The sequence below is a fragment of the Bufo bufo genome, chromosome 6 (assembly GCF_905171765.1).
Source record: "Bufo bufo chromosome 6, aBufBuf1.1, whole genome shotgun sequence".
Lineage (NCBI taxonomy): Eukaryota > Metazoa > Chordata > Amphibia > Anura > Bufonidae > Bufo > Bufo bufo.
In genome coordinates this window covers 165,999,183-166,021,709 of record NC_053394.1, presented here as the reverse complement: position 1 = coordinate 166,021,709, position 22,527 = coordinate 165,999,183, and the positions used below count along the sequence as shown (strand labels likewise).

Genomic DNA, 22,527 nt, shown 5'->3' with positions numbered 1-22,527 from the left:
CAAAAATAATTAGTTAATGTAATTATATTGTGCAATTAGTAAAACATGGTACAAGCGTCTAAATTATAAATGATTTATTATACAATAAATTAAAATACAATCGAAGCTTAATCAATAGAAAAAACTCAATAATATGCAATAATACACAGTTATATACAGTGCCCTAAATTCCCCACTAGATGGCTCTCACACAAATACCATCGTTCCTTATTACCTCAAACATAAAAATGTAATACAACGTCCCGACCACAATTATTAGATATAAAACTCAGTAGTGATAAGGACAGATACGAACCCTTGCTCTGCTCAAACTATGGCCAATCTCGGATATCGGGTAGTATTGTGACACAACTGATAAATTATCAGGCCAGATATTGACTATGGAATTGAATATTCCAATTAGAGAGTTTCTCTGATATCAATATTAGATCTTTTATTCAGTAATATGCATCTTTACTGAATAGTGATAATATTGATGTAGAACTTTTAACATTATACATCCACACTAAAGCGGGGAGTTACTAAATATCAAGCCAATTAATTCAATCAATACTACACATAATAAAGTTATACGTTACCCGAGAATGCAGATGATATGCAGAGTCTAAGGGAAGTCGGCTTTAAAGTCTGTTCTGATCATTGGGATTTTTCTCCTGAGGTGTCTCTCCTTTCTTTCTCTCTCTCTCTTCTCTTTGTCCTCCCTGTGTTTTTTGTGCTTTTTGTGTGTGTGGTTTATGATCATAAAAGTATCAGTTAGACACACCTTCCTAACTTGGAGTTTTCCCAATCATTGTCGGTCAGGCGCGTAAATATGATAATGACTGTGATGTCACTATTACTCAGAATGCATTTCTGCTGTTGGTGTTATGTTACTCGTTCGTACGTAGGTGGCACTATTGCATGAGCTAATAGCATCATCACTAGTAAGTGTTAAAGGGGTTGTCCGGGTTCACCCCCATTTTCACCCAGGCAGCCCCCCTGACTTTAGCATTGGGGAAGTTCATGCTCCGATGCTCTCCTTTGCCCTGCGCTAAATCGCGCATCCATGGGGCTTCCAGGAAGCCCAGTGACATCACCGGCACTGATGGGTGGGCTTTAGCGCTGTACTAGCCAGTAAAACAGCTAGGGTAGTGCTAAAGCACGCCCATCATAACCGGTGACGTCACCGAACACACTGCTGGGCGGAAGCCTCTGCCCGGCAGTGTGTTATTGTAAACAAAAGAGCCTGAGCCCTGCACGATCTAGCGCAGGGCAAGGGAGCGCATCGGAGCATGAGATGCTCCGATGCTAACATCAGGAGGGCTGCCTGGGTGAAAATATGGGTTCTGAACCCGGACAACCCCTTTAAATGTCCAGGTCTGATTTAGTCTTACATTCCATACACATAACATAAGGAATCCTAAATCAAAGCTAAGGGATTATCTTGGACACATATACCAATTAAAGCATAGACGTTAAGGTACCATTTGAGATGTTTCCCTAGCTACCAAATTTATGGTACCGATAAGAATACAATAGACCTTGTACTCTCACAGACATGTGTGTCTCCTCTGTTACTCCAACGGTTGGTTGATTGTTAGTTAAAATAACACTATCTTACTAACAAAGTTTACACTTAAAATTCTTCTCATCATGCTTTAGGAGTGTATGCGTTCATAGTGAGAAATATATAAGATAATAGATGTATTGACGTCCTTCATAATATTCAACATAGTACAATACATATGTCCTATTGATTATCCTATACTAAAACTTAATGTTCATTATGCATATACATCACAGATTTTCTGCTTCATCAATAGACATTAAACCATAGGGATAATTTTAGAGAATATCCTTATCTCAGTCATAAATCTATAAGGAGAAAAGAACGACTCTTCTCAGACTGGTACAGAGAAGAAATTATATAAACTGTGTCCTCTCCATGAACCTCTTTCGGCCTACTTTAAAATACATACAAAATGGTGAATATATCACAATATGGCCTCTTTTTTATTTTACTTTCCCACGGCCAGTAAAAAAAATACTGAAATGTGAACAGACAATTAAATCAATGGCTACGTGTGCTGTTCGCAGAAAATGCAGAAGGCACACGTCAGTGAAAAACGGAAATGTGGACGAAGCCTGACTTACCTACATAGCGGTAATTATCTGATATTATTAGCGGTAGCTTGTAGCAAACTAATCAAATATCATTGTGCACTGCCACCGAAATGTTTTGCCAGATACCTGGCCTCTTCAGGGGTATTGGGTAATGACCATACCAAATAAGACCATACCAACAATAGGGAAAGTAGCTTTTTCCTATATAACAGGCAGTCTTAACTTGTATTGGATCCTCACCTTATCAAATAAAGCAGAGTTCCTTAAACCTATTCTCTATGTACAAAAGATTCATCGTGCACGTGGGTCCAAACATGTTAGGTTTATTAATGTTCTGCCATAGTTAAAGGAATTTTCAAGTCCTTTCTTGTTAATGCTCCAAACTGCTGGAAACCAATTAAAATTATTTAAAAAAAAATTACCTTCCTGAGCTGCCTCCTATCCAGCAGTGCCGCTCTGTCCTCTCTACTGGGCTGTAGCTGTGATATATTGTTTTGCCTGCACTGGTGACATCCTGTCATGGCGGTGCGTGGTTTCATGCAGTACTTCACTGAGGCCAGCAATTGGCTGCAGCGTTATAAAATACGTCACCAATACAAAATAGCAGAGAGGACAGAGTGGTGGTGCTGGATTCAAGGGGGTTCAGGACGGTATAATTTATAAACTATTTTAACAGGTTCCCAGAAACAATAAGAACTTAGATGATCCCATTTAAGCCATAAGGTCCCATAGAATTATTATGGTATAGAAGAGGCATTATTTCCCTGTAGAGTGGAGACTGCAATGTGTGAGAAGTTCAGAGTTGCTCATAAAATATGTGTCACACTCCGTGCATTTGAATGGTTTACTTATACTGTGAACTTCTTGGTGCTTGAAAAGACTGGAACTGTATCTGAATGATTGACCACATTCAGAACAAGTGTATGGTTTTTCCCCTGTGTGAAGTCTACGATGCCTCGACAGACTGGATTTATCATTGAAACGTCTACCACATTCAGAACACACAAACGGCTTCTCGCCAGTATGGATTCTTATGTGACGGACAAAGTGCGAACGATCAGAAAATGACTTTCCGCATTCTGAACAGGTGAACTGTTTTTCTTTGGAGTGGTATTGCTGGTGCTTGACAAGGAGTGCGTTATTCCTAAAACAAGTCCCACACTCAGAACAAAGAAAAGGCACATCCCCCGTGTGGACCTTCTCATGCTTGAGAAGATGGTAATTTCTAGTGAATCGTTTGCCACATTCTGAACATTCAAAAGGCTTCTTCCCTTGGTGGATTTTGCAGTGAGCCACAAGTTCATACTGGTTCATGAATCGGATCTCACATTCAGGACACTTAAATGGCTTTGATATGAGATCAGCGTGCATTCTCTGATGTTTGCTGAGGTATGAGCGGTCACTGAAGGACTTCCCACAATCGGGGCACGTGTATGGCTTCACTCCAATGTGGACACTCTGGTGTCTAATGTAGTGAGAGATGTTAGAAAAAGATTTTCCACATTTCGAACATAAAAATAACTTCTCCCTGATGTGGATACTCTGATGAAGGGCAAGAAGCTGCTTATCTGGGAAATCTTTATTGCATTTTGAACATGTGAAAGTTTTTACATTTTTATCTTGATTTTCTGAACTCACACCATTTACTAGGTTTCCTTCAAGAGGAACGGTGTTCTCCATGTTTTTGTCCATTTGCTGGCTATTAACTTTGTCTTTGACCATATGATGTGACCTAACCTCAACTTCTGTGGATTCATCATTTTTGGTTTGGACAAAACATCTGTTGTGATGTGGGGCTGTAAGATTGTTTTTCATGTAATCCACATCCAAATGTTGAAAGTTTTCTTCATCACATGAGACTGGTTCCTCCTTAATCTGAAGACCTGAATATTGCTGTGCATGATCTGTGGGTGTTGACATTTTGGGGTTTCTTCCATCACTTGAGACCGATTCCTTTTTAACCGGAGGTGATGGATACTGCTGCACATGTTCTGTGGGTGTATCTAAGTTCAAAGTGTTAGGCTTCTTAATATTTCCCATGTTGGATGACTTCAATTCCACAGGCTTTATTTTCTTCAGTTTTGAAATATCATCCTTAAATCTTTTGACACTGTTACCCATCCTGGCAAACACTGGTCCATGATCTCCTGCAGCTGAATGTATACTATTTGAGTCACCTATTAAGAAAGAAAATTCATGTAATATATTTATACTACTCATTATTACTCATTCATAGTTACACAAAGTCACTTCTTAGGCCATACTATATGACCCCCATTATCAGGGCCGGCTCCAGGTTCATGTGGGCCCTTGGGCGATAAATCCCAGTGGGCCTCTTGAGGCATTTTTTTACATTTACATGTCCCCCTGTGGCTCCCACATGGTATAATGACCCCCAGTGGCCCCTATACAGTATAATGACCACTAGTGGCCCTTCACACATTATAATTACCCCCCCCCCCAATGCCCCCCTCACACTGTATAATGACCCCCCAGTGGCCCCACACACAGCACAATGACCCCACAGCGGCCCTCCATTCAGAATAATAACCGCCAGTAGCCCACACACTGGGGGAATACTGTGTGGAGGGGGCACTGGGGGTCATTGTACTGTATGGTGGTCACTGGGGTCATTATATTGAATGGGGGCTCTGGAGGTCATTATACTGAATGGAGGGTCATTTGGAATCATTATACTAAATGGGGGACACTGGGGGTCATTATACTATGTAAAGGGCTCTCACAGCATAATGACCCCACAGTGGCCCTCCATTCAGAATAATGACCCCCAGTCACCCCCACACTGGGGGTTATACTGTATGGAGGGGGCACTGGGGGGGTCATTATACTAAATGGAGGGTCAATGGGGATAATTATGCTAAATGGGGGGCACTGGGGCTCATTATATTGTGTAAGGGGCCCTCACAGTGTAATGACACCCCCAGTGGCCCCCTCACATACCTATCATTGCTGGAGCGCAGGGGAGCCGGCGGTCCTGTCATTAACTAACCGCAGCTTCCTGCGCTCCTTCTCTCCTCAGGCCCGCTGCAGCAGTGAGACACACGTCATTACGTCACCCCTGGGCCGTGCCTGGAGGAGAGAAGGAGATGTGCAGTGACGTAGCTAGAACTGACTGGGCCCCACAGCAAATTTTTGTACGCCCCATTCCCCCAGTGGGTTCACATGACGTTTTTTCCTATCGGTTTGATGTATACAAATGTGCAGCACTCCAAGTTTTTGTATCCTGCAGAGTCCAGTAAAAAATGCATACGTTAACGTATATGTTTTTTTACAATGGAACTGTATGGTGATCGGACGCCACTGTACTGCATCAGTCTGAGGCATCTGTTAATGCATACATTTTTGGTATACATTAAATGGATGGCACAAATCGGATGTGAACCCAGCCTTAGTGTCAGAATAAGCACCAGGACACAGCGGAGGGGAGGCTGCCATGTACTGACAGAGCGCTACCTGGTCCTGCTGGTCATGGATAAAGACTGTGTTTCCCAAGGATCATTTATCTACTGGGAAATACAGGGCACAGTATAATACACTAGAATCTATATAATATAAAGATATTATCCCTACCACCGAATAATAATACAGTTAGGGGGTCATTTATTATATAGAAAAAAGTCTATATAAGGCGTATTTCTGACACAGATATGGCGCAAAGATCCTTAGCACCGCAATCTATATCTTTTCCCGCTCATACCAGGTCTAAAAAAAGTGGCGTGGGCAGGGAAGGGGATACAGTTATGGCCATACAGTTATTGGATACCACCGCCATACAGTGATAAAACCACCATACCATGACCGGATAAAAGGGTATAAGAGGGCACAGTACAGGGAATGACTAGGGGCACAGTCATTACCCTGTGACGTTAGAAGGTCCTTATGGTGAATGCGGTTCAGATGCCACCATAATGAGAGGCAGAGGAGTGAGACAGGGGCCCTGGATGGACAGGAGGGGCAGACACATCAAGTTGGTGGAAGGGGCTCTGAGGGGGATTCATACAACAAGTAGTGGCAGGAGGTCTGTGCAGGGCAGCAATAGGAGATAGGAGGGTGGAACATGAGCTCTGGATACATGAGGGAGGAAAGGAGACAGCAGGGGCTCCATGAGGATGAGATAGGACAGGATATAAGGGGGGGGGGCAGGTGTCATGGAGGCAAACTGATTAATGAAACAGTAAAACAATTAAATAGAATGAAGCAGCATCCAGCAGCAGATTGAAGAGTTCCCCCCTCCTGTCCCACAGAGAAGAGAGAGTCACAGTGCAGACTCACTGACAACCTGTGTTCACATTTCTGCTCCAGCGCTGCCGGTCTCTCTCCTCAGGCAGCATGTCCTGTGTAGAAGGGGCGTGTCTGAGTCTCTGCAGCAGTTGGCCTCATGTGACTCAGAGTGCCCACCAAAGGGGTACTGCGTAAGTAAAATGACAGCAATGAGAGCTTCCATCTGTATTGATGGAAGTGCTCATAGCAGCTCAGTGGGCCCCTCCAGGAGCATTGGGCCCCAGCACTTGCCGGGTTATGACGCCGGCCCTGCCCATTATTCTAAAGCAGGCATGCTCAACCCGCGGCCCTCCAGCTGTTGTAAAACTACAACTCTGACAATGCCCTGCTGTAGGATGATAGCTGTAGGCTGTTTGGGCATGCTGGGAGTTGTAGTTTTGCAACAGCTGGAGGGCCGCAGGTTGAGCATGCCTGTTCTAAAGCATATGGCCAGCTTAAAGGGCGTCTGTCAGCAGATTTGTACCTATGAAACAGTTTTAACTGTTGCATGTGCGCTTAGCAGCTGAAGACATCTATGTTGGTCCCATGTTCATATGTGCCAGCATTGCTGAGAAAAAAACGATGTTTCAATATATGCAGATCAGGCTCTAGGAGTAACAGGGGCGTTGCTGTTACTCCTAGAGGCTAAGCTGTCTCTGCAATTGCTAGTGTGAAAGTAGTTTAAGCTAATAACATGAGATCTAAACATTTCTCTCTGAGAATAAATATTATGGTATTTTATGGTCGCTTGTACTATTGATTTATGCAAAGTTGTGTGAAAAATTTGTAACCATTTAAGGCTAAAATTTGCTTGGTTATTAAAGAGAGTTAAATAGGCACTTAAGACACCGGAGTTATGCACTAACTTTATGTACATGAGACATAAATTCAAGATTTACAATTAACAAAAGTGAACATTATTGGGAGGGTTTTTCCAATTTAATGTGACTGTTGGGGAGTTAAAGTCAGGTATTATAATGCAAAAATATTTACCTGGTGATGTGAGGGGCTGGTGGTTCTCCATCGTGATGTTCTTGTACAGATCCTTGTGTCCTTCTATGTACTCCCACTCCTCCATGGAGAAATGGACAGTGACATCCTGACATCTTATAGGAACCTGACACATACAATGATAGTCATCATCCAGATATGAGACAGATTTATTATAATTGTCTAAAATAAAGACAGCATAAACCAAGAGGAGACAGGTAAGATATACACCAAGTTTATTACAGTGTTGCATCTCCTGTAGCAAATCTCTTGTGTCCCAGCAGCGCTCACCTCTCCAGTCAGAAGCTCAATGATCTTGTTGGTGAGTTCCAGGATCTTCTCATCATTACTTCTCTCGTGTATCAGTGAATCAGATGGTGACTCCTTTGAGATGCAGCTCTGGGTCTTTCTCCATCCTCCTGACACGTGGGTATGGCTACTGGGAGTCACACACTTAGCAGATTTCTTCTTCACGGCTGTGTAAACCTGTACATGGGGGAGCGACACCCATCACTATATACATTCCCAGTATCCCTCACCTCTCCAGTCTGGTCTCTGGGTTATTAATACAGACTACAGTCCAGCCATGTGTCATGTTTCCCAGAATCCTTCACCTTCCTGGTCATGTTGCTAGTTAAAGAGGTTTTCCCGTGTATTACGTTTATTGGCCTAAACTTACAACTGTCCGTCAATGTGTGACTGGACCCAGCGGCTTGAATGTGAGGGTTTCTGCAGTAATAAGACTGTGGTGCCCACTGCCCATTTCTTCTGCTTATAAATGAGGGTCTTGGAGTCAAGACTACCCCCACTAACCACAAACTGAAAATAAATACAAAATGAAAATGAAAAAGTGATGTCATATGACATTATTCCATTCTTTCTCACCTCTCCAGTTAACAGGTATATGATCTCAAAGGTGAGGTTAAGGATCCTCTCAGTCACCTCGTGTGTCTCCTTTGTCAATTTTAGTGACGTAGTCTTTGGTAACATCTTTGAAGTATGGACGACAAATACATCAGATGATCATCCTCCTGTGAACTAAGGAATTGACACAACTGCTATCAAGTGTCTGAAGGACATGAGAAAAAGATACCGTGACTCTGCTTCTTCACCATGGCTGTGAAAAAAGACCAGAGGGTCCTGCTAAAGCCATCTTGTAGGCCTACAATTATATGTGTGCTCATCAAACATAAATAAGGTTTGTTTTAGAAGCTTAATACAAGATACATTTTGTTTCTATCAGTCAGGCTCAAGTTCCCAAACACGTATCATTAAATATCGCAACTAAGCTGTCCTTCCTACTGAACGTGCCAACAAGATAGCCAAATAGTCCAATTGATGTATCTTATCTATGTGTCAACAAAGTAAGGACTGTATTAGGCCCCTTTCACACGAGTGAGTTTTCCACGTGGGTGCAGTGCGTGACGTGAACGCATAACACCCGCACGGAATCCTGACCCATTCATTTCAATGGGTCCGTGTACATGAGCGTTTTTTTTTCACGCATCAGTTCTGCGTTGCGTGAAAAACGCAGCATGTTGTATAATCTGTGTTTTTCATGCAGACCTGGCCCCATAGAAGTGAATGGGGCAAGCAAGTGCGGATGTAACGCGTTTTTCACTGATGGTTGCTAAGAGATGTTGTTTGTAAACCTTCAGTTTCGCGTGCGTGAAAAACGCATCAAATGGCATTGCACCCGTGCAGAAAAAACTGAACGCAATCGCAGACAAAGGCCTCATGCACACGACCGTTTTGTGTTTTGCGGCCGGCAAAACACAGATGGCATCCGTGTGCGTTCCGCCATTTGCGTAACGGCACGGACAGCCATTGATACAATTGCCTATTCTTGTTCTCAAAACAGACAAGAATAGGACAGGTAATATTTTTTTTGCGGACCACAGATTGGAGGAACGGATGCAGACATTCATTGAAGTGAATGGATCCGCATCCAAGCCGCAAAAATTGCGGCTCGGATGCGGACCAAAACAACGGTCGTGTGCATGAGGCCAAAACTGTTTGAACTTGCTTGCAAAATGGTGCGAGTTTCACTGAACTCACCCTGAACGCATCCGGAGCCAATCCGTCACGCTCGTGTGAAAGAAGCCCTACTCTGGCAGATGAGGCTGATGATTGTCGGGAAGGGAACGTTCCTTCCAGACAATCACCTGCTCGTCAGTGAAGGAGACTGCTTCATGTAAATGCAGCGATCTCCTCCACAGTATGGGGAGAAGTGACCGCTAATACCATTGCTTGTCCCCATACACAATCATTATTTGCCGGCAGAAGAGCTTGATTAGACAGCATGATCTGCCGCATGCCGACATTGATTTTTTAGCCTGCATAAAAATTGGGAGAGCCTGATGAAGGAGTTTTCACAGGCCTATCATCGCTAACGAATGATCTGGCTGACCCTCTGCACGTCTAATATAGCCCTTAGTTTCCAAATGTCCAGTTATGTGTCAATCTTTATCTTAATTTTAGATTTTCCCATATTTTTGCAGACATGCATTAGAGACACAAAATGCGGACCAATTGACTTTAATGGGTCCGTGAACGCCATGTCCTACCCTTTGGTGGAACCGACATATGTATGTGGAAAGCACAGTCAACAGGTCTGCAACAAAAAAAAAAGAATACAACATGGACGTCATCCTTATTTGGTGGATCCGCGTTTTGCAGACCACAAGATATATACAGTCGTGTGAATGCAGGAGTCACCCAGAGCTCATTGAAGAATTGAGCTAATGGTTTAAGCGCTAACAGGTACGTGCTGACCGGAGAGTAACTGTCTTTTTTATATATGGATTTTATCATCATGACCCAATAGATGTGCATGCTATGACTTTTTAATGGATTCTAATAGATGTGCATGCTATGACTTTTTAATGGATTCTAATAGATGTGCATGCTATGACTTTTTAATGGATTCTAATAAACACACTAAATTTTTAACCCCTAGAGTCCCAGAGCATTTTTTCGTTTTTGCTTTTTCATTTTCCTCCCTGCCTTCCCAGAGCCATAGCTTTTTTATGTTCCATTCATGTAGCCGAATGAGGTCTTGTCGTTTGCGGGACAAGTTGTAATTTGTAATGACAACACTTAATATTGCATACTTTGTAGTGGGAGGCGTGAAAATTTTTTCAAATGGGGTGGAATTGGAAAAAAAATTCTATTCTGCCACAGTTTTTTGGATTTATCTCTACAGCGTTCCCTATGCTGATACTCCAGCAGCCTAAGTACTATAAGGCTTGTAATATCTTATGGTCCTAATGCTGAAAGGCCCATTATAGCCTTTATATTTCCAATACCTTGTATAATACAGTCTATTATATCTCCTGCTGCTATTATTAGAAATCCCATTATAACTCCCTCTCCTGGTATCAGATCACACACATATCATTAGCTTTTAGTAATAAAACAGTCTCTTCTACTCCTATTTTATTATAATGCAGATCATATATTCCACTTATTATAATGCATGTTATATTCCCCCCACCTATACACACCTAGTATTATAACGCAGATCAGACTCTTGTTATTACCTTCCTCTGTAAGTTAGATTGTTTCCCACATGAAGCAGGGATAGAAAGCAACCTGGAAGTAGTTGCTGGTGCAGAGAGTTATGGGAGTTGTAGTTTGTGGCTGTAGCTAGAAGTCGCCACTAGAGGGTGCACTGTACTTCATCATTTGTCTTGTGTTTTGGAGCCATCTTGTGTATGATGTGAAATCTACAGCACTGATCAAACTCTGAGGCTGGTACATTTCAAGGTATGTTCATGTTTAGTCAGGCCTCAAGATTGAAAAATTGACCAACTGTCACGTCAGCAGAGCTTTACAGCTTCTTTTTTTCTTTAACCCCTTCCCATCCTAAACAATTTTTATTGTTTCGTTTTTTACTCCCTGCCTTATTTCCATTTCCATTTTCCATTCGCATAGTTGTATGAGGGCTCTTCTTTTATTTTATTTTGCTGAACAAGTTGTATTTTCTAATGGCACTATTTAACATTCCATACAATGTATTAATGGGGTGGAATTGGAAAAAAATGCAATTGCACCATTGTTCATTGTGCTGTAAAAATGACACATTACCTTTAGGGTTCATGCATACGACCGTATGTATTTTGCGGTCCACAGAAATGGATGCGCAAAAAATATGGATGACGTCTGTGTGCATTCCGGAAAAGCTGGCCCCTAATAGAACACTACTATCCTTGTCCGTAATGCAGACAATAATAGGACATGTTCTTTTTTTTGCGGAACAGACATATGCACATGGAGTAACTTCTGTGTTTTTTGCGGACCCATTGAAATGAATGGTCCCGCATACGGTCAACAAAAAAAAAAGTACATGGAAAGAAAACACATTCGTGTGCATGAGCCCTTATTCTGAGAGTCAGTATGATTATAGCAATGAAAAGAATTGGGGTTACTCAGCACATCCCAGTGCACAGGTGCATGTCACCATGGCTGGAAGCACAAAAGCAAAAACAAACACAATGTAATGCAAACATAAATAATAAAGTAATACAATCGTGTCATACTAGAATGTACTAGTGCTACGTTATAAATGTGAGATTCTTGGCAAATACATTTTGTACAACATTTTTTGAACTTGTCTGCCAGCATCAAGGCGATCTCTTTAGGACAGGAACCTACACTAAATACTACCTCCACTGGTGCCGTAGGGGCCTCCATTAAATTCTGGGATTGCAGGTTCCACCTTCATGCTGTGCCCACACTGTATTATACCTCTTTTGGTGCCACAATGGCCTCCATCAGTGGCGTAGCGTGGGTTGCCCGCACCCGGGGCAAGCCAAGTATTGCGCCCCCCAGCCTTTTTTTTTTTTTTTTTTTACAGATAATGCAGTAGATATCACTTACAGTCATACGTAACAGCACAGATAACACAGTAATAACTCTCTGAGTACAGATAATGTAGTAGATGGGTGTGAGCCCCTAAAGATTCAGAACACGCACAGTGTGACCTGAAATCTGGGGCCAGGATGCGGCAGGGTGGGCCAAATTCTATATCCACCCTCCCATCACTACAGAACATACAGGGTAATACAGCGCCCCATATCTCTTACATCCAGTGACGTCTCATTGATGTAGATGTTCTCTTTCCTCATCTTCTCCTTTCAGACCTTCAGACCAGACCACCAGTTTTCAGCCATTTCTCGTCTCTGCAGTTTGACAAACAAAATCTTAGTTTACTACTTTTCCATCATCCTCCCATCTTCTGGACAAATCATCCTACCACCCCAAATACTGAGCTCCCAAAAGTCCCACTGTTATAATTCTCTGCTAGAGCACATATGGTTGTAATAGTGCTCCTACAGTGCCCCCAACATGTCCCCACTGTGCCCCAGAAGTAATAATGCTCCCAGTAGATGCCCTCATTGTCCCCCATAATTTGCAAGTATAAAATACCCTTTCTTAGTGCCCCCTATAGATGAGCCCATAGTACTCCTCTCTCCCCTTCCCCATGGTACCCATCATAATGTGCCCCAGTATAAAATGCCCCTATACAGAGCCCCCCATATAAAATACCCCTTCTTTGTGGCCTCAGTAGATGCCCCCAATAATTTGCCAGAAGTGCCCCATAGATGCCCACCAATCATGTGCCAGTAACAGGTGCCCCCATAGATGCCCCCCAATAATGTGCCAGTAAAAAGTGCCACCAATAATGTGCCAGTAACAAGTGCCCCCATAGATGCCACTAATCATGTGCCAGTAACAGGTGCCCCCATAGATGCCCCCCAATCATGTGCCAGTAACAAGTGCCCCCATAGATGCACCCCAATCATGTGCCAGTCACAAGTGCCCCCATAGATGCCCCGCAATCATGTGCCAGTAACAAGTGCCCCAATAGATGCCCATCAATCATGTCCCAGTAACAAGTGCCCCCATAGATGCCCCCCAATAATGTGCCAGTAACAAGTGCCCCCCCCCCCCCCAATCATGTGCCAGTAAGTAGTGCCATATAAAAAAATAAACACTTATACTTACCTCCATCAGGCTGGCAGCGATGTGATGCAGGCCTCTTCCGGCATGTGTCCCGTGCTGTACGGCTCAGGCGGCTTGATGACGTCATCACGCTGACTGCACCGGCATCTGATAGAAAGTACTCTGTGTGCATTCCGTATCCGTATGTTCGCAAGTCCGTTCTGCCAAAAAATAGAACATGTCCAATTCTTGTCCGTTTTGCGGACAAGGACAGGCATTATTACAATGGATCCGCAAAAAATATGGGTGCAACAAGGATGTCACACGGATGTCATCTGTTTTTTTTTTTTGCAGATCCGTATTTTGTGGATCGCAAAATACATACGGTCGTGTGCATGAGCCCTCATTCAGTGTTTTGTCAGTGATTTCCATCAATGATTCAGCCAAAACCAGCTGTGGAGGCTACACAGAGGTGAGATATAATGGGCCAGATTTATCATTAGCTCAGGTCAGAATAATGGAGTGAAAAAGCCCCAAAAAAAGTCCCAAACGCTAAAACTGCGCACAAATTTGCGACTTTTTTCTGGTCTGCACTATGCTCACCAGTTTTCTGAAAGTGGGCGTGTTTTCTTATGTAAATGAATCTCTAGACAGATTTACTATTGGGACTATTTAAAAAGTCGCAAAAAAGTCGCAATTTCACTCCAGTGAGGACCATGCTTATCTTATGAGACTTTTTAATAGAACATGCAACTTTTTCATAAAAACGTGCGACTTTTTCGTAAAGATGTGCGACTTTTGTAAAGCTGCTCACTGACGGATAAACTGCTACCGTCAAACCACATTTATTACAGTCTTAAAGGGCCGATCATAAATCTGACTTGGCTAAAACTGACTTTAGCCATATGTGAAAGGGGAGTGAGCTGTCAAAGTAATGATAAATCTGGCCCAATGTGTTTTTGAACTGCACCTGGTTTTGGCTCACAATCATTGATGGAAATGTGGCGATTATGTGGCTCAGGTCCTGAGCAGAGGCTTTCACAAACCACAGGGGAACCTATACAGTAAACAACTATGCTCTGGATTTAATTATATACAGGTAAAACTCGAAAAATTAGAATATCGTGCAAAAGTCCATTTATTTCAGTAATCCAAATTAAAAGGAATTGCATTAATGCAGCTTAAAATTAGAATTTTGTTAAAAGGTTCAATATTCTAGGCTCAAAGTGTCACCCTCTAGTCAGCTAATTAATCCATACCCCCTGAGCAAAGGGTACCTCAAATTGTGACTTTGGGGTTTCATAAGCTGTAAGCCATAATCATCCAAATTATAACAAATAAAGGCTTGAATGAGTCTATCTCGCTGTGCATGTAATGAGTCTATCTCATATGTTAGTTTCACCTTTTTAAAGGGGTTGTCCGGGTTCAGAGCTGAACCCGGACATCCCTCCATTTTCACCCCGGCAGCCCCCTGACATGAGCATCGGAGCAGTTCATGTTGCTCTCCTTTGCCCTGCGCTAAATTGCACAGGGCAAAGGCATTTTTAGGAGTTCCGGTGAAGTACCGGCGCTCTCCATGGGGCTGACAGGAACCCCGGTGACGTCACCGGCACTGATGGGCGGGATTTTGCTCTGCCCTAGCCAGTAAAACGGCTAGGGCAGAGCTAAAGCCCGCCCCTCAGAGCTGGTGACGTCACCGAACACACTGCCGGGCGGAAGTTACCGCCCGGCAGTGTGTTATTGAAAACAAAAAAGCCCGTGCCCTGCGCGATTTAGCGCAGGGCACGGGAGCGCATCGGAGCATGAGATGCTCAGATGCTAGCCTCAGGGGGGCTGTCTGGGTGAAAATAAGGGTATCTCTGAACCCGGACAACCCCTTTAAGTTGGATTACTGAAATAAATGAACTTTCCCACGATATTCTAATTTTTCGAGTTTCACCTGTAGTGTAACTTTCCTAGTTTGGAGTCTGTTTCTACCCCTCTTTTCCCGAGTCTGGGAATTGCCTGGGATTTTTGCTCAGGCAAGAGAGCTTGTGTGCCTGAATAGAAGACTTCCAGCTAACTCCACCGTACCATCATGGTACATGCATATGGTTTTATTACATGATAATTATTAGTCATAGATGAACACATCAGTGACAAGTGAGGCCACCAATAAAAGTGAAGAAGCAGAATTGAAACTTGAACCAATATTTTATTGTCAAACACATAGGTAATATTTTTGGAGTTAAAATGTCAAATCTCCACCAGCCGTGAAAAGTTTTATAACGTATATTAGCGGCGTTGTCTTAGATTTGTTTTACTTATGGTCTATCCTCTGGATAGGTCATCAATATCCAATCGGTGGGAGTTTGACTCCCTGCACCACCAGCGATCATCTTACCAAGCACAGCGTTGTACATTGTATAGCGGCTCTGCTTGGTACTGCAGCTCAGGCCCATTCACTTGGATGGAACTGAGCTGCACCTAAGCTATGAGACCGATGAATGTGACATCACAGGCCTGGAATAGGCTGCGGCACTCAATGAAGAGATGTGGCCTCTTCAAACAGCTGATCAGCAGGGGTGCTGGGAGTCAGATTGCCACTGATCAGATAATCCTGAGGACAGGTTATCAGTATCAAAATCTCGGACAACCCCTTTAAATGAGATGATGAGTGGTCATTCTAAAAAGCCAGCATGAGTACAACAGAACCTACAACCTATGTGCAGGTGAGGGAACTGTTTGCCCATCATATCTGCAGCTAAACAATAGTTCAAGGATATGTCCAGTGCTTAGAATTTTTATTAGCAATCACATTGTATAAATAACAAAAGGAGTAATAAAATACCTTACCGATACTTTGCTGCCACTGTTTTGCCATTTTCTGGGTTCTCCAACTCCACTGATGTTTCAACAGAGATTGGCAGCAGTAGACACATGTCTATGTCAAAACATCATTGCTAGAGGCCAGGATAGAGAGACTGGTGGCAGAGCCGGGAAGGGCCAGAATGGGGGTGGCGAGGGACCAGTAAGGTATCATTAAGTTTGTTATTTTATACCATTCAAATTTCAAGGACTGGATAACCCCTAATTGACCTGATGAAGAATAAGAATTGAGTCATCAGGGAACATTGTTGATTTAGGCACAAAAAAAAAGGACTAAACAGGATCGAGGAGGAAGAGAGATGCTTCTGAAGGACGTCTGAGGTAGAAAGAATGAACAACTTTTGGCAATATATATTTTTATAGTAAAAAGATTCCTAACACCTCCTTGGGAGAGCAAAATCCCAAAAGTCCAATCCATAAAATATTTAAAACATAGCCACCACACCAAACAAGAGTGAATTCACAGCTTCCAGCATATACATTAAATGTATCCATAGGTCCCCAAACAGCGTGTCTTCCTTTTGGCCTCAGCTGGGTTGGTATCCCTTTTTTTAATCTTTTTTTGCTGGACAGAATACCATAGTTGACTATGCTATTCAATCCAGAGGCATCCAGTCCCACACACTTTTTTAGCATGGGAACCTACTGTGTGGGCAGTGTATGCCCATGCAGTGGCATACATCAAAAGTATATTTTGGGAAATTCTCCCAACGTACACTTCCTACATAGTGTGGGTACACCCTAAGTAATCACGCTGGAAATGTCTCCTTCCTCTTCAACGTCCCACTTCATAACGCCTTCACCAATTCTATTTGCAGATGTCAGCAGTACAAAGGGGAAAACAATCTGTAGGAGACTGTACTTGAGTTTAGCTCATATACAATTTTTTGGGGGCATGGACCCTCACAATACAGCCCAGCATGATATATACTTAAAGGGGTAGTCCTACGATTTAAACTTGTCACCTATCCACATGGAACTGATTGGTGAGGATAGTGCCTGAACGGTGGGGTCAAAGCGGTTGGACCCCCACCAATAGCAATAACGAGGATCCTGTGCTCCCCCATATGAATGGAGCAGTGGTCAAGTATGTGTGCCGCTGCTACGTTCATCTCTATAGGGCTGCCAGAGATAGCTGAGCAGTGTACTCCCTTTTCTTTGGCAGCCCCATAGAGATGAATAGAGCACAGCAAGTATGCACGCTCAACAGATCCCCCCCCCCCTTTATCATGATGGTAGGGGTCCCAGCAGTCAGATCCCCTCTATTCAGACACCTATCACCCATCCTGTGGACAGGTAATACATTAAAATCTTGGGACAATCCCCTTTAATAGGGTTAAAAAAATGATAAACCAAACCCTTCACCTAAGCAGACACCATAAAATAAGCATAAATCCCAATATATCCCCAAAAGCTCCTAGAAAAGGTATTAATGTGATATGTCCTGTATTCACACCTACGCAAACCAAAGGGGTTAACCCACAATGGCTATTTATTACCTATACACAGGCTAGGTGTTATCTGTAACTGTATTGATGACCTGTGGGTAGGTCACTCATAGGGGAAACCAGACAACCCCTTTAAAGTAAATGCAGCTGAATTGCAATACAAAACGAACCTATGGACCAATTCAGCATTCACTAGAATGATTTTTCTAAGACCCTCATTTCTCCTCACAGCTGTCATGAATAGCGTGGTGGTGGGCTGTCTCCATCACTATCATAGACTTTTAAAGGAGCAGCAGTGCACATGTTTGACCACTCAATTCAAATTCCTGACTGCAGGTGTACAATGACTAAGAAAGGTGGTCTCGAGACCCCTGTTCTAGTTTGAGTGGAGGTCCTGTGGATAGGTGATAAATGTTGTTTGTAGGACCACCCCTTTAAAAGGGTTTTTCCTGTTTTGGCAGACCAACATGGGCAGACCTGCAGAGGAAAGCATACTTACCTGCTTCCCCCTGCTAGGTCCTGGCTCTTTTGCTCCCCCGCCACAGCACTTAGGTCCCCGTCTGTCAAGATCTGGTTTGACATGGCAGCGGTGATGTGCTCCTCCCTTGCGTCACGTGACCAATTAACCTGATGCAAGGAGGGCAGGTCACTTCTGCGGCCAGTCATTGGCTGCAACCGTGTTAAATCAAAGGTTGACAGTGAAGGACTAGAGCGCTTCAGCAGCAGCAGGGGAGGCGGACCAGTGGCGCAGGTAAGTATGCGTCCCTCTACAGGTCCATCCATGAGGGGCGTTCTGCCAAAAGACCCAGAAGATGAACAGCCCCTTTAAGCTCTAGATCTATATTCAATTCAAGGTTTGTAACCTATAAATTCATCCTTGTACCAAATGAGACCAACTGCTCTTTCCCACACAGTATCTGAGCAGAAACTAATGCACAGGGTTCCATGAGGCTTCTTCTAGAACAGTGTTTCCCAAACAGTGTGCCTCCAGTTGTTGCAAAACTACAACTCCCAGCATGCCCGGACAGCCTTTGGCTGTGCGGCCATGCTGGGAGGTGTAGTTTTGCAACAGCTGGAGGCACACTGGTTGGGAAACACTGTTCTAGAAGACCTGATGAAGTGGAAAATTGGTAGAGATGCAAGAAGAAGGCAAGATCTGCAGCATGCTAACTTGCATACTGGTAAGTAGTGCATTATACTGTATACCTCGTATAACACCTGGTGACACCATAGCAATATTTTATAGCTTCCCGATTACATCTTATATAGTTAGAGGAGCTGCTGGCCCCAACAGCAATAATGAGTACAACCCCGTGCTCCAGATCGTACAATAGTATATATTTATGTATCGTATATCAAAACTACAATTAAAATGACTTTACCTTATCCCAACAAATTCATACGCTAACAAAAGCCATAGAGCTCAGAAGAGACCTTCATCAAACACAACAGTATCTGGGGATACTTCCAGAGCAAAGGAAACCAAATGCAGTCTTGTTAAACTTTCTTGAGGTCTTAGAGGGGTAATCCCATCTCTGCAGTTTATAGCTGAGATGGGAATACGCATCCTATGCAGTGGCCACCGTGGCCGGAGTTATGGAGACAGGTGAGCAGGCCATGCAGTAGTAGTTTTCTCCTGACCTAAACTTGAAATTGAAGACCCACGATTTTAGTTAAAGGGGTTGTCCGGGACTTTAATATTGACGGCCTATCCTTAGGTGAGGACATCAATATCGGTGGGGGTCTGACTTCCAGAACCCCTGACAATCAGCTGTTCAGCAGTAGCTTTGTTGCCGAAGATAGGTGGTGGTACTAAAAATCTCTGGATGGAGTGGTTACTGCTTTCATTCACTTCAATGGGAGAAGCAGTGCAGTAACCAGCTCCAGCCATTGCCCAGTGGATGGAACTTTGTAGTTCTGCCACTTATTTCCAGAGCTACTATTAAACATCTAAATCGGCAGGGGTTCTGGAAGTTGGACCCTGCCAATCTAATATCGATGGACTATCCTAAGGACAGGCCATCAATATAAGTGTCCTGGACAACACCTTTAACGAAAATTTCAGACAGGATAAAAATTGGGGTGCATTCCAGTGGTTTGTTCATCGTTGGCCCACATAAACATCAACAATCTCACTTACTAATATTGGACCAAGTCAAGATACTATCAGTTTTTACCAGATGGATATCCTTAGTGACCTCAAGCCCACATCATTTAGACTGTTCTGATTGGGTATGTGTTAACATGTGTTTGTTGAGAACAGATTTGGCAATAAAATGTTTTCCACACATGTGACAGCTGTAGGGTCTCTCGCCCGTGTGCTTCCGCTTGTGCATTTCCAACTCTGTCTTACTGAAAAAGCACCTGCCACACGTGGAGCAGTACATAGGTAACGAGTGACTTTTCTCGTGTTTTGCGAGTGACGTTTCACTGTAGAAACATCCTCCGCACACCTGGCACACACACAACTTCAAGTCTGTGTGAATGACCTGGTGTTTCACAAGGAATGACATCTCTGTGAAGCTTTTCCCACATAAGGAACATATAAAGAATTTATCTACGGTGTGAATGACTTGATGTCGAGCAAGATCCAAGTTACTGTAAAAGCCTTTATGGCAACTGGGACAGTGATACAGAATCTCCATTGTGTTGGCACTTTGACGGACTGAGTAGACAGAAGAACTGTTTTTCTCATTCTCAACATCTGTTTCACCTGAATCTGTTGATGTAACTGGAGGCTCTTTAACAGTATTTTTGAGGTTTTTGCGTTTTCTTCCTTTGTGTGAGGCTGGTCCCCTTTGCTTAATAGGAGATGTAGATTGTCTCAAAGGATATCTGCGTGTTTTGATGTGTATATGATCTTCACCTGAGACTGGTTCCTCCTTAATTTGAACAGGCAGGTACTGTGTACTAAAGTTGGTGTCGTAGTGGTCTTCGTTGTTGGATGAGGCTGGTTCCTCCATAATATAATTAGTTGAATGCTGATGCATATGGTCAGTGGGCCTATAACTGTCGGGTTCTGCGAGCTTACCTCTATCACATGAGAATGGTTCCTGAATATTATGAGTATATGGATACTGTGAGGGATCTGTGGATGTATAAACATTGGGTAGAGTGAGATCTCGTCCACCACATGAGATTGGTCCCTCCATACTATGGAGATAAGCATGTTGTGTATAAATGTTGGAGTCTGTGGAGTTTTCTTCATCATCTGAGACTGGTTCCTCCTTAATATGAACAGAATGAAATTGAACAGTTGGGTCAGTAGTATTTGGGAGATTTGCTCCATCCCATGAGACATCACATGGTTCCTCCTTAATATGAATAGAGGAATAGTGTAGATCCTCTACATGACTGATATTTCTATTTTCGTATCCAGATATTTTTCCGGTAGTGACTTCTCTTGAAAACGTTTGTATATCTAGAGGGCTATGTATTTTTAAACTTTCAGTCTCAGATTCAGTTTCCATAGCTATGTCATCTCCATTTAGATATTCTGGAGTTAAATTACGGAAAATACTATTTTTGCAATCGGGGCCATCTAAAAGAAAAAAAAAAAAAAGGAAATCTTTACACTTTGTGACATCTTGAGAATCTGATTTCGAAATAGACACCTCTGGGACCTGCGTATCTCACCTCTGGGACCTGCTCCTATCTCCAGAAGTGAAGGATAGCACACAGCACATGCACCAGTGCTCTTCATTCCCTGCTATGGAAGTGCCAAAAATAGCCGAGCGAGCATGCTTGGCTATTCTTGGCAGTTGCACAGCAGTGAATGGAGGGTGCATTGCACATGTACAGACACTTCTGCATTCACCTCTACAGGACTGCTAGAAATAGGTGAGCCAGCACTTTGCTATATCCAAATCTCCAATAGCAGTGAATGGTGGGTGGCTGTGCTTGTGCGCTGCGCTCTCCTTCACTTCAGGGACCTGTTCTGGAGATAGGTGCAGGTCCTAGAGGTGGGACCCACATCGGTCTGACATTGATGGCCTATCCAAGCGATATTCCATAAATGTCTGAGATGAGACAACCCTTTTAACCTCACATGCATAACAAAGACTGAACAAGCATTGGTGCCTTCAATAGGAATAACATAACAAATTCTGCAAAGTAGACATTCCTCTCTTACCTGGTAATACAATATTTTGTCTGTTCTCCATCAGGATGTCTTTGTAGAGATCCTTGTGTCTTTCTATATATTCCCACTCCTCCATTGAGAAACAGACAGTGACATCCTGACATCTTATAGAAACCTGACACACACAATGATACAGTCATCATCCATACACAGTGACCCTCTGTTACGGTATAGTGCCCCAGCATTCCCAGCGGCGCTCACCTCACCAGTCAGCAGCTCAATGATTTTGTTGGTCAGTTCTAGGATCTTCTGTTCATTGTCCTCTTGAGGTGTCACAGAGTGAGGTGGAGTCAGTAAAACATTTCCCAGAGTTCTACAAATCCCTTCTACGACCTGAAGTCTGTTGTTGTGTGTGGCATGTCCACCTGGCTTCTTCACAATAATATAATCCTGTAGAGAGGCAAGAGACCTCAGTATAGATATGGGCCTGAAAACATAATATACACCTGCATGATACAGAAGAGGATGTATCATCACCAGATTTTACAATACAGTCTGCATACTCTATTAAATAGATCTCTAAGAGCTGGTGAGGCTGGTGTACTTACTTTGAAATCGGTGTCGGAATGGCTGTACAGTCCTTTCTGAGTGTTTTCCAATCTGACACTGAAGTGAGCATTTTAAGTGTCCAGCTACAGAGTGCTTAAAATGGCCATTTTAAAATCGGGCAGGAAAAAAATTCAAAAAAGATTACATAACCATTCTGACATGGACAAGTAAGTGCACCAGCCTCATCAGCCTTAAAAGGGT

General features: G+C 43.2%; 2 protein-coding genes and 1 long non-coding RNA gene across 7 annotated transcripts in view; 1 reads left to right on the top strand and 2 right to left on the bottom strand.

Annotated features, from left to right (window-relative positions):
• Positions 1 to 2,515: 2,515 nt before the first annotated feature.
• On the bottom strand, positions 2,516 to 8,759 carry LOC121004107 (zinc finger protein 773-like). The gene is made up of 4 exons (XM_040436218.1): positions 8,260 to 8,759; positions 7,666 to 7,860; positions 7,378 to 7,501; positions 2,516 to 4,280 (listed from the first exon to the last, which is right to left on the bottom strand). Exons 1-4 carry the CDS (start codon positions 8,362 to 8,364, stop codon positions 2,860 to 2,862), a joined length of 1,845 nt encoding a protein of 614 aa, XP_040292152.1. The 5' UTR covers positions 8,365 to 8,759; the 3' UTR covers positions 2,516 to 2,859.
• Positions 7,372 to 21,894, top strand: LOC121004146. The gene is made up of 3 exons (XR_005779668.1): positions 7,372 to 7,409; positions 9,154 to 9,168; positions 21,816 to 21,894. It is a non-coding gene; the product is annotated as an uncharacterized LOC121004146 (long non-coding RNA).
• Positions 18,743 to 22,527, bottom strand: part of LOC121004110 (oocyte zinc finger protein XlCOF8.4-like) — a 25,089-nt gene continuing 21,304 nt past the window's right edge. For 4 of the 5 annotated variants that reach the window (XM_040436224.1, XM_040436223.1, XM_040436225.1 and 1 more), the window contains 3 exons: positions 21,979 to 22,167; positions 21,769 to 21,892; positions 18,743 to 21,177 (listed from right to left, as the gene is read on the bottom strand). In XM_040436224.1, coding sequence (XP_040292158.1) covers positions 19,847 to 21,177; positions 21,769 to 21,892; positions 21,979 to 22,167 — 1,644 coding nt within the window. In that variant the 3' untranslated portion in view covers positions 18,743 to 19,846. Of the gene's footprint in view, positions 21,178 to 21,768; positions 21,893 to 21,978; positions 22,205 to 22,527 lie in introns of all 5 variants that reach the window. The other variant, XM_040436227.1, reaches the window with a different exon arrangement.